Source organism: Pituophis catenifer, unplaced genomic scaffold, assembly GCF_029215685.1.
Source record: "Pituophis catenifer annectens isolate HBS135680 unplaced genomic scaffold, rPitCat1.0.hap2 SCAF_3, whole genome shotgun sequence".
NCBI classification, from domain to species: domain Eukaryota; kingdom Metazoa; phylum Chordata; class Lepidosauria; order Squamata; family Colubridae; genus Pituophis; species Pituophis catenifer.
The window spans coordinates 178,910,594-178,926,702 of record NW_027256883.1 but is presented as its reverse complement, the minus strand read 5'-3'; the positions used below and the strand labels follow the sequence as shown (position 1 = coordinate 178,926,702).

At 36.4% G+C, this 16,109-nt stretch overlaps 1 protein-coding gene across 1 annotated transcript in view; it reads right to left on the bottom strand.

The window, feature by feature from the left end:
* Positions 1-476: 476 nt before the first annotated feature.
* The window catches only part of IGFN1 (immunoglobulin like and fibronectin type III domain containing 1), a 32,775-nt gene continuing 17,142 nt past the window's right edge, over positions 477-16,109 (bottom strand). Inside the window, exons 11-22 of the mRNA XM_070941112.1 lie at positions 15,943-16,067; positions 13,919-14,060; positions 10,885-11,181; positions 9,620-9,919; positions 8,452-8,625; positions 6,721-6,849; positions 5,523-5,825; positions 5,260-5,343; positions 4,484-4,572; positions 3,709-3,904; positions 1,413-1,712; positions 477-814 (exon numbers count right to left, since the gene is read on the bottom strand). Coding sequence (XP_070797213.1) covers positions 477-814; positions 1,413-1,712; positions 3,709-3,904; positions 4,484-4,572; positions 5,260-5,343; positions 5,523-5,825; positions 6,721-6,849; positions 8,452-8,625; positions 9,620-9,919; positions 10,885-11,181; positions 13,919-14,060; positions 15,943-16,067 — 2,477 coding nt within the window. The remainder of the gene's footprint in view (positions 815-1,412; positions 1,713-3,708; positions 3,905-4,483; positions 4,573-5,259; positions 5,344-5,522; positions 5,826-6,720; positions 6,850-8,451; positions 8,626-9,619; positions 9,920-10,884; positions 11,182-13,918; positions 14,061-15,942; positions 16,068-16,109) is intronic.

The following is a 16,109-nucleotide window of genomic DNA, read 5'->3' as shown; positions in this document are numbered from 1 at the left end:
TAGGGCTAATGGGATCAAATGTAATCTCTTTTTAAGGTTCCATCTCACCATAATTGTGCCATTGGATTTTGTATGCAGATTCAAATAATCAGTTAACCTGGGGGCAATTTAGCCTTGAGATGACTACAATAACTTTTCCAATCTGGATTTACTTCAAAGGTGCAATCAAGCAAAGTTAAACATTTTAATATTTTGGAGGATGATTGCCACCGAGAATGAAGACCTCATTGGTCCATCGTCAGAAATTTTTTAGGATTGGTGCAGAAAAAATGACTCTACAGGGTACTGAACAAATGTAATTACTGGAGCTGAATTTATTTTAGATATTGAGCCATGATCCTTTTATCATGAGCCTTAACCCTTTTCTATCAGCATTTTTCAAATATTGCCATCTTAAATTAACAGAATTCATGAAAAGAAGATCTAATTTGGGGCAAAGTACATGATTTTATATGGAAGTGAACTTCAACTACCTTTTAATCTCCACCTTTCACAGTTAGTTCAGCTTTGCTGATTGCTTGGCCTAGTTCATTGACAGCCAGCACTTTGTATTGGCCGGCATCTGCTGATGTGACTCCAGGGATCACAAGGGAGCAAACTCCAAAATCATTTTTGCAGAGAAAGGCAGGATCCTGAGAGAGATTCTTGTTACCCTTGTACCAAGTGACCTGAGGGGCTGGATCGCCAGTCACAGCACAACTCATGTGACAATTAAATCCTAAATTCACCACATGTGGTTTCAGTTGGACAAGGAATCTTGGAGGTTGATCTCGGTTCATCCCCTTATATCTCAGAAGCTTCATTTCAGGTTTATCTGGAAGAAGTGCAAAAATAAAACCAGGAGAACAAAGAATTATGCTAACAATTAAGGATTTTTCATTGTTATTTCTATTTGCAAATATAGCTGGCAATATTGGCTTGATAATGATGAATTACAATAAATTATCTACCTTTTCTGTTCTCATTTAGGAAAAGTACTAAACCATGTAAGTTCATTCAGTATTATTCTATGTTCCAGATTGGAGATCATTGATCTCCAATCATTGGACGTGCTAACTGGTCACTTTGTACTGATGTTCAGTTCAATTCAAATCAATTCAAATCAATTCAAATCAAATCAATTCAAATCAATTCAAATCAAAGTTGGCCAATATAATATCAGATACCCTAAACATGCCTCAGGAATACACCAGTCCATGCTGCAAATGATTTTATTTGTTATAATGTGAATCCAAATAAACCCAAGCCTGAAAAAAGATGGTATTTTTGGAGTCATGTTATAGATGAATTGCTTTAACAATCTGATTCATTAAAGCAACAGCCCCACATAATATAAAAATGCATTTTCGTGAATAGAGATGCTGTTTTTTAAAGCGTGCACAGCTCCCCAAACAATAGTTATCTATATTTACCCTTTTCTTTTTGAATAGTCCAAGGGTTCACTGTTTCAGAAGGCTTGCTGACCCCTACACAATTTTTTGCCAGAACTCTGAAGAAATATTCCCGACCTGGGATAAAATTTACAACTGTATATTTGTTGGTGTAAATGTCGTCAGCCACCATTTGCCATGGGCCTTTTCTGGAATCACATCTCATAACCATGTAGGTTATGTTACCGTCTCTCTTTTCTGTGGGTGAGGGCTCCCATATCAGAGTCACCGTCCCAGGGACTTTCTCAATGAGTTGTATAGGGCCAGGAGACTCTGGAATATCTGCAAAATAAAACCAAAATCAGGAAGAATGTCTAAGTGTTTCTAAAGTGGAGCAATTTGATTATTTATTTATCATGAAATTTAGAAACCCTACAGAAACTATATTTAAATATCATAGATTTAGAAACTATATGGAATAGAAAGAATGTAAATATATCGAAGAAAGAAGAATAGCTCCATGGACTTCAGTCTCTCATCCTGAAAGTTCTCCTTGATGGATAAAAAAAATAGTTCTGTTCAGTTGTTATGTCTCATTTATCAATATTTTAAATCTCCTGAGATACTTTTATAAGTGTAAAGGTGATCAGCACACATTTTCCATCTAATAAAGCCAGAGGCATGGCACAGTAAAGGAGTGTGACCAACTGGTTCTTATCTACTCTTCTCAAGCAAAAGTAATTTACAGGAGGAATCTTTATTAATAAGATTAACATATACTGTAAAGATGGTGTTAAGAGATGATATCTGCTTTGATTAAAAGAGAAAATAAGGTCAACAGATACTGTACTAAACTACCACTTCTCTTGAACATAGTAAGATGGGCCTTTTTAACTTTGTATCTCTCAGATGGATTGTTTACAAATCCAAAAATGCCCGGATAATGTGGACAGGAATTTCTGAAAGCTGTTACCCAAGTCCATATTGAAGATGCCAGATCAGCGAAGGGTGAATTAAAACTTCATTCCTATTAAAAGAGCCTTGGTGGTACAGGGGTTTAAAGCACCCTGTTATTAAGCTTATTAAGACCAGCTGCCTGCAATTACTGCAGGGTTCGAATCTCGCCAAGGCTCAAGGTTGACTCAGCCTTCCATCCTTTCTAAGGTAGGTGAAATGAGGACCCAGTTGTGGGGGCAATAAGCTGACTTTGTATAAATATACAAAAGGATGAAGGCTATTGCTGAGCACATTGTAAGCCGCCCTGAGTCTTCGGAGAAGGGCGGCATATAAATCAAATTTAAAAAAAAAAAAAAAAAACATATGTTTCTGTACTACTTCTCCCTATAACGTCTGTAACACGCACCATTTTCAAATGACTTCAAACCAGGGTGGGTTTCAAAATTTTTACTACCGGTTCTGTGGGTGTGGCTGGGTAGGCGTGGCATGGCTTGATGGGCATGGCTTGGTGGGCATGGCAGGGAAAGGATGCTGTAAAATCTCCATTCCCTCCCCAATCCAGGGGAAGGTTACTGCAAAATCCCTATTTCCTCCCAATCAGCTGGGACTTGGGAGGCAGAGAATAGATGGGGGTGGGGCCAGTCAGAATTTTTACTACCGGTTCTCCGAACTACTCAAAATTTCTGCTACCAGTTCTCCAGAACTGCTCAGAACCTGCTGAAACCGACCTCTGCTTCAAACTACTGCTTATAACACCCTAGCATACTCTTGGTTTTAATTACCAGTAGTTACTCAATCACTTCATAAAAGGTGAGGCAACTAACAGTCTTAAAGTCTTCATTGGAACTCTTTAGTATATTGCAGGCCCACCCTTCAAATCTAATTTGAAAGGGCAGAGGCTGTCTATAAGTTAGGCAATTTTAGCTTGAAGCTTCATATGGAAAGAAGAACTCATGGGTAATGCACAGCTGATATTCTTCTTGCTGAAGGATTGTTATTTAAAGAGTAGTTAGGATATTTCATTTGCTTTTTTTCCTTTTTCAAGCACTAATGCCTTTGCATACAGAGTTTCTAACAGGCAAGAGTGTTTGCAGGATAAGGTCAAAAGAGTCAAGATGGTGACCACAGCCATGCAACTAAAGCTCCACCCCTTTTTTTATGCAAAAGCACATTATATTTAATAATAAATTAAGAATGCACATTAAAAATAGGCAGAGCTTCAATTAGGGCCTCCTGCTCAAGCAAGGGGTTGGACTAGAAGACCTCCAAGGTCCTTTCCAACCCTACTATTCTAAGATTCCAGGTTCTATATGACTAGTTTTCCACGTAAGGCAATAGGATCAAATGTAGAACATGCATAATTTCCTTGTATGATCTTTACCTTGAACTCGAACTTGAAAACTGAATGTTTCCTTTCTCCCATGCTCCGTTTGAAGGCTGATGGCATAATGTCCACTGTCAGAAAGCTCAGCTTCTGGTATGATGAGTTGGCTCAGTCTTTCTCTGGTGGCAATTGTGGCCTTTACTGGCAGAGAAAGCCCATCTTTCAGCCAAATCACTTCAGAAGATAGGGATGCCTGATAAACATGAAAAAGACATTAATTTTAAATTACTTTTAAAGTGTACACATAGCAGTGGTATGAACCAGCTTCCACGTAACAGTTTGTACTATATTGCTTCTCCATTTTTTTTCTTTATTGTGGCATAATAGCAATTGATGACAGATAGACTGGAGTTATGATCCTAAGTTTCTTCCACTCGTATTGAAGTGATCTTATAGTTTGGCTAAGCCAAACAAGAACTTCTTAATTTACTGAAATCAGCAAAGAAATATTCCACAGACAATATCTAGAATTCCAAGTAAACATGGAAGACATCATTTTTTTAAAAAAAAATAATGCACAAGCACAGAATTTTATTACATTATCATAGCAGCTCAAGATACAAATTTCTCTAATTAGAAGTAATTCCAAATAAGACAACCAAATGATTCTAAGTATTCTAGCTTTTCTTTTATTTCAAGGATTATTATAAAGTAACATATAAAATTATTTTTTAAAACAATTCCAAATCTCTACATAGCTTCATTTACTGGTATATATAAAAAAAAGCACAGAACAGATTTATTATATATTGCTTGCAAAGGTTATACTTACTTCAAAAGGAATACGGACATGGATGGCATCCCCTGCTTTCACATTCATGAAACTTTCAACAGTATCCTTCACTAAGAATTTGGGGTTAACTGAAAATACATATATACATATATACATATATATATATTCATACATATATACGTAAGTAAGTAAGTTTTGGCATCATATTGTTTAGTTCAGTACTGTAACTGCAATATATAAAATGCTCAAAACAACTCTTCACTCACCACTGCATATTCTATAGAATCAAGATGTTTCATCATCTAAGAAGTATGCATGCAGAACAGCTGGGTATCACCTTCTCAAATGGCCTAATATCCCATTTGATTTAAAAATGACTGTGAAAAATAATCAGTTTAATATATTTCCCTTGTACACTTGTTAAATATTAATAAGGAGAGCAATGCTGTCTTTTCCTCAGTCAGGCTTTTGCAATAATCTCCATTAAAATAGCTATGAATGATGATATTCCAATATATCTTGAAGGTTTCAAGTTTGGAAATACCCTAGATATGAGCTAAATATGTCCCAAGTATTCTTATTTAGTTTCTTCTTCAATATAACTATGACATGTCTTTTCCAGTTCTCTCTCAATGTCTTCTGGTTTTGGCTTTCTGTCAAAAATCCCCTTCTGTGTTCTTTCAATAATGTTAGCCTTTTCTAGAACCATCTAGAGTAACGTCCATGATTTATCAGGTTGTTTCCTTTTATCTTTCAAGTTCTCCCATGAAACCCAATTCTTTAATAATTAATTTACAGGACTATCCTCAACTTACCTGGGCCTTCATAAGATCTGACCTTTCTGTCCTTATCCGCATTACATTGAATCATATCATTTCGTTCTCCAGCCTCTTGCCCACCTGTTAAATAACAGCTATATCATAGATTTCACATGCTTTGTTTTTTCCTTTCACTATTTTTGAACAGAATTTCATATAAATAGGAGAAATAGTCATATAATTTCATATAAATAAGGTAGTCCAGAATTATCTCTATAAATATTTAATTTTCAAAGCAGAAATTACATAGTTTGACTTACCAGAAGAAGGTACTGCCTGAACACAAGTATCAACTTCAACTGCGTCACCCAAACCACCATCACTAATTGCTCTCACACGTAGGAAATATGGTTCCCTGGCTTTTAATCCTCTAAATGTATATGTAGTCGTTTGTATTGGGACAGTATTACACCGAGTCCATTTCAGAGTATCAGAGTGTCGAATCTCAACAATATAACCTTTGACAAAACTTTCTTCTGCTGATTCTGGTTTCATCCATGATAAGGAGAAGCTACAGTAGTCAGTATTAATCACTTTTAGATCTTTCACTGGACCTGGAGGTTCTGGAAAAAGGAGGGTTAAAATTCTGATATCATTTCAGGGTTGCTTTTTTACATTCTGTTTCCCACTGTTTCCTTTGTGTTATTAACTCTTTATGGTACATTGGTCTACTGAAAACCGGTAGGAACCCCTGTTCTTCATTCCTTCTTTCCCTCACCACAGAACATATTCTAATAGTAACTTACTTTGTCCTACTGTCAATGGAATAGTTTCAATTTCCTGAAAATCGAATATCATCCATTCAAAGAAGCCAGACAAATTCCATTTTATCTATAGATCGCCAAATACCTCACCTCATTATTTGGCATATGGTATTTGTTCACTCACTTTTGTTTTTTAGATAATCTTATTAGGTTTTTTAAAAAAACTAACAGAAATTAATAATTAAAGAAATACGTTTTTAAAAAGGAATTCGTGAACATGGTTAATGATTAACTTGTCCTTTGAGAGAATAGGAATGCACAAAATGAAGAGGGTGTTTTTTGAAGCGTTATATTTTGGGACGTGAATCAGGGGTGGGTTCTACTTGCCTTTACTACTGGTTCGCAATGGGGCTGTGCATTTCTGTGCATGCGCAGAAGCGTTCTGATGATGTCAAGGCTGGTGGGCGGAGCCTCCCGCCAGTTTTACTACCAGTTCTATAGAACCGGTGCGAACCAGGGCAACCCACCACTGACGTGAATGTATCTAGAATACTGAGAACTGTTTCAGAAAGGATTCTTCTATAAATAAATAACTATAACTATTTTGAAATTCTTAAACCAGCCAAGAGTGAGTTATGAGAACTTTCTGGAAAAATGCACAATGCTTTCGGAAGGGACATTTCATAAGGGAAGTAGCATAAATATATATTGAATAATAAGCAAATAAATATAAGAGAGGAAGTAAACTACTTACTCATAGGATCTTGAGCATAAATAGCTTCTGAAGGTGCGCTGGCCTCGCCCACGCCTGAGTTATTGATGGCAGCCACACGAAATTCATACTGCAGTCCCTCCTTCAAATCATTCACTGTATATTTCCTGTCTATAGCATAAATGAGCTAGTTTTATCTCATAAACAATGGATGTATGCACATTATTGTGTTTGCAATTATTATCCTGATAATTTAGATCACATAATTCTCAATTATTTGAAATTAATTTATGCATATAGTTCATCTTTGTTTTGTTGTGAGGTTTTTGAATATTCTTTGCGTCTAATTGTTACGATCCATTCTGACCAAATTTCAATGAATTTAAACCTAGAGAATAATAAATAAGATTCTGTAGCATTCATGAAACTTATATAGAAATAGAAGAATAATAGCAATCCAATTTTGTGAGCACTGAAATAGAAATGCAAAAAGAGTCTCCATGATTGGAGGAGCAGGGAAGACACAAATAGGAAATTTCTATTATGACTTTAACACATTATTTTCTATCTGGTGACCAATGATCTTCTGACTTTAAGATCAAATAGACACAGCGATATAAAAGGTATCTGGGGAATATGACAAAAATAACAGAGAGAAAGTGTATCTTGGGACTGGGGCTAATGCATGATTGCAGAAATTGAAGAAAGTCATAAACCACAGGTTGTAAAATAACACATACACATTCTCTCTCTCCCCCCACTTCTCTTCCCCCCCCAATCGCTGTCTGTCTGTCTGTCTGTCTGTCTATCTATCTGTCTGTCTGTCTGTCTGTCTGTCTGTCTGTCTGATTCTTCTGTGCACAAAGAATCTCAAGAAAAGTCTGGAGTTTTTTTTTTTTTTAAGACCAGGGTGGGTGGGAAATATATATTCACATATATATATATTGTCAATATATATTGTTTTCTATATAATCCCAACTAATGTGAATATCATTCAATAACTATGACTGTGTTTGGCCACGCATCTTTCAACAACATCTCAATGCCACATCCACTGAGAGAAGGATTATGAATTGTTTTGCAACCAATACTTTATTCTGATTAAACTTTACAGAGGTAGTCCTTACAAGGAAAGGAAAATGTATTTATGAATACTTAGAAAAGAGCAATTATTTGGACAACTCTAGCCAGGTCAAACCTTTTCTAGTGAAAATGCTTCTAATATCTAATAACTTATTATCTATTTCAGCATTTAATTGAACTTAATTCAATAATATACTTTCCCAAAATGATACAGGTAGCTCTCGATATACAACCACAACTGACCCCAAAATTTCTGTTGTTAAGCAAGATAGTTGTTAAGTGAGTTTTGCCCCATTTTATGACCTTTTCTGCCACAGTTGCAATTGTTAAGTTAGCAACATGGTTGTAGAGTGAATCTGGCTTCTCCATTGACTTTGCTGTCAGAAAGTTGCAAATGGTGATGACATGATCCTCATGATGATTGCAGTACTGGGATCCTGCAACCATCATAAATATGAGCTGCTTGCTAAGCGACTGAATTTTGATAATGTGACCTTTGGGATGCTGCAACAGTCATGTGAAAAACAGTCATAAATCGCTTTTTTCAGTGCCATTGTAACTTTGATCACTAAACAAATGGTTGTAAGTTAACCTGCACTGTTAACTATAAAATACAGGTGAGTATTACAATTCCCTTTAATTAAATCTTTTAGCCACCTCCTAGCTCTTATAGAAACATAAATTACTTACCTGTTATGGGCAAATCAGTGACAGATGTCCAGAAATTACTGCCTTTCTTGCGTTTCTCAACTCTGTAGCCCAAAATTCGTGAATTCCCTATTTTATGTGGTGCAGACCATGAAATTGTGATGGCATCTTTATTGGCACTGTTAACTTTAGGTGGAGCAGGAGGGCTTGGAGAAGCTGAGGAATTGTTTCCAAGATTTTAAAATTATGTTGATTCATTGTCAACTAAGATAATAAAAAAACAGCTAAGAGAGGATCTGATTTTAAAAGTAAAATAAGTCAAAATTGATTTTAACTGACAGGTGCCTCAAATAGCCCTCATAAAGCTATGTAAGAGGGACTGGGTCGTTGTGAAGATGGCTGCCAATTAATGATCTTCAGATGTGATAATGGTTAACATAATTAGGTTTTATTGATTTTATTACCATAAGATCATATTTCATCCTAAACCCTGTCAGATTTGCCCTGAATTTTCCTCCATCAGTGCTCTAGGACTTCTGTTGTTTTATCTCCGGAGTCCTAAAAATCAGGAACTCCCTAGGACCCATTTAGACGGGGATCCCCACATCATTGTCCTCTGATTTCCAAGTAGCACCTCAGGTCTCAGTTGCATCATGCATCAGAGCCTCAGGAACCACCTCTCAAGTCCCCTCTGAAATCCTCTAATAAGATCTATCAGATGCCTGAGGGACTCTGATCAAATAAATCCTTTCTCCCTGCAATGAAAAGCAGCTACAATATAGTGAATTCCAAAACTTTCAGAGAGAGATCTGGCCATACTGAGATGTAGAGATTTTCCTTCCTATCCCAAGAAATAGCAGCAGTTCAAAATTGATTCTTGAATATCTTGGATCCATATTAGCAAAGTGAATAAATTTTCTATTACTATTTATTGTATTGATGAAAATCAATAAAGATAATACATTAGTATTATCTTAGGAGCTTTCTGTAAGAACTGCCAAAATAATGCATCTGATGAGTTGCCTGAAATGCTCAAGAAATAATATTTGTGCAAAGAACTCATGAGGTTGAATGGCAATGTTCATGTTCAGTAGAATGGAGTCTACATTTAATATTAATGACAAATTCTTTAGATTTTGCTATAGTGTTAGCAAAATCTAACACTGTCATAATCCTTTGACAAACGTACATAAAGAAAATAACAAATCACCTTTTGCAGCAGCCATGACTTCATCAGATTCCAGGGCCTCACTGGTGCCCAAGGAATTCACTGCTTTCACCCTGAAGTAATAGCTTGTGTCATGTTCCACTTTGTTGGTGGTGAAAATAGTAGAGCTTCCACTGGTTTTTCCCAGTGTCACCCAGGTCTTTCTACCAACCTGTTGCCTCTCAATAATATAACTCTGGATTGGTTTACCACCATCATCTCTTGGGGGCTTCCACTGAATAGTTATGCCATTTGCGGAACTGTCTACAACCGCTACAGGCCCTGTTGGTGATTGTGGCTTATCTAAATGAAAGACCAAAACAGACAACATGGGCAAGGGCTTTATTATAATCACATGGGAGAAGCTAGCAGACTAAGGCTAGATACAAATAAATTATAAAAAAGGAAGCTAATGATACTCTAAATGCACTATTTAATCCCTTGACTATATTGAATTGGCGAATCTGATGCTAATGGATTAAATACTAGCAACTCATTCTTGTCTATCTCCTCTTGCTCATCTGCCTATTACTGCAATTGTCTTCTATCTGAGAAACAAGTATTCTTCCCAAATGGAAGAAACTTCCATCTCTGGTTCCCAATATGAGATTCCTTTTTCCTCAGAAAGAACAGTACACAACAATAATGACAAAACAAATAAAACATTTGGTCAAAGGAAGAGTTCAGAAAAAAAAAATGGTATAATTATAGCAATGTATACATTATATATATTGTATACTGTGTTTCTCAACCTTTTTTTTTGCACATGGCCTCCCTCTGACTTTTTTTTTCATCTGTATCCCCTCTATGTCCAAATTCTATTACTAGATATAGACATGAGATAGTAAGTGATGTATTTTCTGATGCAAGACAGTATTTACAATATAGTACACCTTGTTTTTCTGTGGCCACCTCACCAAATTCTGTGGCCCCTCACAGAATTTGGTGAGGTGGCCACAGGTGAACCACCTGTGGAACAGGTGAAATGTCTCTCACCTGTGGTCCCCTTTAAATGTCCTAGGGACCATAGAGGATCTTGTGGCCCTGGTTGAGCACCACTGCTGCACATTATAGTGCTACAAACAAACTTCCTGTATCTGTCTTTGATTATATTGAAAAGCATTGTCTACTTTATTTTACATCAAATTATTTTTATCCAGCTTCCCATGAAGAAGCAATAAAAATTCTTCCACGTACAAATGTTTAACAGTACTTCATTTTTTATCTGTATTATAAAAATAGTTGCTTGAATACTACAGTTCCCTCACCTATCACTTCCAGCTTGAGAGGAACTTCAAAACTTCCACACTCATTCTTTAATCTCACTTTATAATCCCCAGTATCCTTCCGGCTGGTGCTGGGTATGAAGAGTCGAGTAAAGTTCTCTGAAAAATCTATGTTTATCCTGTCATCATCCAGAAGTTCTTGATTCTCCTTTAACCACATTACTCTGATTGGCTTCCGACCTTCAAATGGAATCTTAACCATGGCGTTTTTTCCTGCCTTTACCACGATAGGTTCCTTCTTTAGTTTTTCCAGAAGTGTGGAGTCAATATTTGGAGGATCTGAAAAAGGGTACACTAAATAAGCCACTGAATGTAAACAAAGTTGAAAGCTTGCTACTTTTGACTTTTTAAAAAAGATCTTCTGACAAAACATGATATCTTCTGGCAAAATCTTCTGGCAAAACATGAGTGACTGCATAACTTTACTACTCGTTGAATGTTTAAATTCTCTCACAACAAACCTCATGAAAATCTGAAAGAAAGCTAGGAGTGAATGACATGCCCCTCCCTCAATTTTAATTTCAACCTTTTTCTAATGTATCCAGTCTTATTAATCTCCATTTATTCTTCCAAATTCACAAATTTTAAGATTATTTGAAAATCATTTATTTTCTCCCAATGATGAAGCTTAAGGACCTGTTTATATATATATGTGTGTGTGTGTGTGTGTGTGTGTGTGTGTGTGCGCATGTGTGTGTTTATAGATAAGAGATGGGTTATTGGAAGAAAAGTTCATTTGTAGTATTTTAAGAGAAGGTGATAAGTTACTAAAAGTGTTTATACTTGTGATAAAGGGGGAAGTCATTTCTATATATATTTCTTTTCTTTTTCTTTGCTATATTCTTATTCTTTTCCTTCTTTTCTCCATTTTCCTATTTTTCTTACTTTTCTTCACCTTATATTTATCTTTTTTTAAAGTTTATATTGTTTTTTTATAGTGGCTACTTTTAATAAAATTACTATTAAAAAGAAATTCAATTTATTTTTTTTTTAAAAAAAACTATGATTCCTACCAACCAGAACATAAAATCCCCTAGCACATGTACAATTCCTTAATAGTTTTGTTAAAACACAAAGAAAAGTATTCCCAAGATGAAGCTAATAAAATGATCCAATATTATAACCAAGGGAAGATGCTGTTCTAGACATTTAGAGCAACATAAAATACAGTACAAAGAGTGAAGGTAGGAGCCATTGCTAACACTCCATAAGAGAAATAAGATTTAAATATTAGAGACATTGGGAGTCAAGAGTTATACCAGATAGATAGGTAGGTAGGCAGGCATGCAGGTAGATGATAGATAGATAGATAGATAGATAGATAGATAGATAGATAGATAGATAGATAGGCTTGAACAGTGGTCCAAATGAATAAAATGAAATTTAATTGGAAGAAATGTGAAATGTACATTTGGGTGGGGAAAAAAGGAAATGTATAAATATAGAATGGGAGAGTTGCAATAGCACTTGTGAAAAGAATTTGGATGTTGTAGTAGATCTCAAACTGAAAGCTACAATTGCATTTTCTAAAAAGAAAAATGCTACATTTGGATGCATTAACAGGAATTTAAAGTCCAGATTATAGGAAGTGCATTGTCTCACTCTGCCTTGGTCAGGTCCCAAATGGAATATTGTGTCCAGTTCTGAGCATCACAATCTCAAAAGCTACTGACAACCTGGAGTGAATTCAGAACATGTGAACTCCAAGATGGTGAAGGGACTGGAAGCCCAGTGTTATTAGGAACAGTTAAAAGAATAGAGGCTAGTTCTGCAACAGAAGATGAGTGAGGAGAGGAGGAGAGATATGTTAAAATGTAGATATCTGTAGCTGCTATTATATAGAAGAGGGAGTAGACTTGTCACCCTAGGGTGTAAGATCCAAATTAATAAGTTGGATATTATGAGATAGTTCCACTTGATAAGAGCTGTTAACCAGTGGAATAAATTGCTTCATTAGATGGCATTATCTGATAACTGGAAATGTTTAAGCAGAAGTTGAAATGCTTTATTAGATACTGAGTAGGTGAGTCTATCAAATCTATGATTCTAAATTTAAAAGGAAGGAGACTGAGAAGCAGTCTAAGTGCTAAGAACAATAATGGAAAGTTATTGCAAAAAGAACAAGCATTAAGAGCAAGAAGCAGAGGCTTGACATTACATTCAGGTGTGATATACCCTGTAATGAAGTGGGAAAAGTGATGATACATGATCCAAACAACAAGAGGAGACAGGGAATTTTGCAAGACAGTTTATTGTAGTGATTAAGGCATTAACTAGAAAACTAGGAGACCGAGTTCTAGACCCACCCAAAGCCAGCTGGGTGAACTTGGTCCAGTCACTTTCTCTCAGCCCTAGGAAGGAAGCAATATCTGAAAAACTTTGCCAAGAAAACTGCATGGTCTTGTCCAGGCATTCTCCAAGAATCCAACACAATTGAAGAGAAGAAATATAAAATAATAGAAAATATTACAAAAATTAATAGCTTACTAATGGTATATCTTCCAAGTGCTACTGGCTCTCAGCTTTTGCAGTACTGAGATTTTGATCTACATGGCTTATTAATTCAATGTCCTCTCCATTCCCGTCAGTCTTATGAACTCACAAAACTCTTATTCTAAAGCTAGAATGCCAATTGGTGGCCTATGACTATAGATATCGTTCAACCTAGTTTTATGCATTTTTCCATCAAATATTGAAAACCCTCTACAAGTGATCAATTACAATTTATGAAATAATAATCTATGGGGAGCCTGCTGCATGATGACAGTATCAGAGAAAGCAAAGACGGTATCAAGAAAGCAAGAAAGAAAAATAGACAGTGTTTGAAAAAGTATTGGAACAGGTTTCCCCAAAAGTGCCTGTCTGTAGTTTCACCAATGTATTATGACATCTCACTCTGATTGCTTCTAAAGAAAAGGAGAAAAGGATTGGCCACTCATGTATTAAGCACATGATTAACCAGCGGCACTTAGCCATTGCCATTTGATCTGCTAAATAATAACATGGCTAGGGTTACCTTCAACAAAAATAGATGCTTCTGTGCAGATGCCTTCAGCTTCAAATTTATATTTTCCAGCATGACTGTCTTCTACCTTGTCTATTATCAGTTTGTGGACCGGGCCATTTTTCTCAGTAGAGAATGCTCCTAAACCTGTTACCTTGTGGGAAAGTTGAAAGAATGCAGAAAAATATGTTATCTCAAAAAAAAAACCAACCATGCAACATTGAACAAACAATTCAGTCTGGTTCAACGCTAACTTTACTACAGATATGGGGAACTTTGAAGTTAAACAATCACTTGTTCAGATTTCAAAATTGGGCCAATGAGATAGACAATTTTCAGAAATTAGTAGATGTCAACTACTGGAAACTTCACAGTAGAATTCACTGATCTTTTTTGTAAAAGTCATTAATATTTTTGAATAGATTCATTCGCTCATTTATGAATTCCATTTTATTGTTTTTAAAGAAACTGTTGCACAACTGTGGTGATTCTTCTTGCTTCAGATTATATTCCAATCAAATACATATGCATTTTTGTTGTTGATAATTCAACTCCATAACTGATAAACATATTACATAATTTCCTCCCAATGGAATTAAGACACGGTCTCTTTTTACTATAATTTAAATTGGCAGTAAGGAGCTGTTCCACTGGAATTTTAAATACTTATGTTAGTTTTGTTTTATTTTATTTATGGTTTCTGGTTTTAAATTTGATGGCATTCTTTCTTTCTTTATTATTTTGAATAATACCAAGAAGAATGTAGTCCCATATAACACACTGCAATGTGTGTTATATGGGACTGCCCTTGAAAATTATTTGGAAACTTCAACTGGTGTAGAAAGGTGTAGTGCAAGCAGTTATTGGCACCAGTTACTTGATGTATGTGATATCACTGTTCCGGGTGCTTTTGGGATGCTTCCGGGTGCAATTCAAAGTGCTCATTGTCATTTTTAAAGCTCTTCATGGCTTGGGACCAGTTAGTTACAAGATCATTTTTCCTCAATTGTTTCCATCCACCCTACCTGATCTGGCAGGAGGAGTATGTTCCTGATACTGATGGCTAAAGAGTCTCAGTTGGTAAGGCCAGAAGGAGAGAATTTTCAGTTATGACATTGGGCTTTTGACACATCAGTTGGAACATTAAGATATGAGATTAGATTGGGCCCATCCGCATTTGCCTTTCATAAGACCTTGAACAAGCCTAAAGCCCTGAGAATAGAAAAGAGCCTGTTGTCCTGGCTATGTGATTGATTGGTTGGATAATACCCAGCCTCTATGTCAAGGGTGTCAAACTCAAGGCCCGCAGGCTGCATCTGGCCCACAGGGTGCTTAGATCTGGCCTACAGGCCCCTCCAGGAAACAGCGAAAAAATGGCCTGCGGTGCTTCTGCCAGTGAAAATGGAGCTCAGGAGGGCAGTGTGGGCCTCCTGGGCTCCATTTTGGACCAGGATGGCCTCCTGCAACCCTCTGACAATGAAAACTGAGCTCAGGGAGGTTGTTTGTGGCCTACCTGGGCTCTTTTTTTTTGGCCGCAACAATCTCCTAGAGCCCTCTGCCAGTAAAAATGGAGCTCAGGGAGGCTGCATGCGGCCTCCCTGGTCTCTGTTTTCACTGGCAGAAGGCTCCAGGAAGCCATTACGGCCAAAAACAGAGCCTCAATGAGTGACATCGAGCTGGTCACACCCCCTGGCCATGCCCCCCCAAGGTCAAACACAATCCTGATGCAGCCCTCAATGAAATTGAGTTTGACACCCCTGCTCTATGTGTTTTATTTTTATTTTTGTTACATTTATATTTTTTAATTTATTTTATTGTAAGCTACGTAGAGTCATGTAAAAGGGGGATAGGCAGATATATAAATTGAATTAATAAATGGATTAGTTTTATTTTCCTTTTTCCAAATTATTACTTATTACTATGATAGTACACTTGTTCATTGTTGCCGGTACTTTGATTCCCAAATAAAATTTCATTGGATACAATATGTGTGAAACAAGGAGTCCTTCATCTATCACAAGTTAACAACATCGTACCTTCACTCCATCCTTAAACCAAGTTCCCTTGACCTGATCATTGTTGAGATGACAAGACAACTCAGTTCGTTTTCCTTTCTGAGCATGAAGATCAAATAAACCTTGATGCAAATGGCAAAGTGGTTCTGAATAGCCAAGAAACAGAAACGCTCATTTTAAAAAGATGG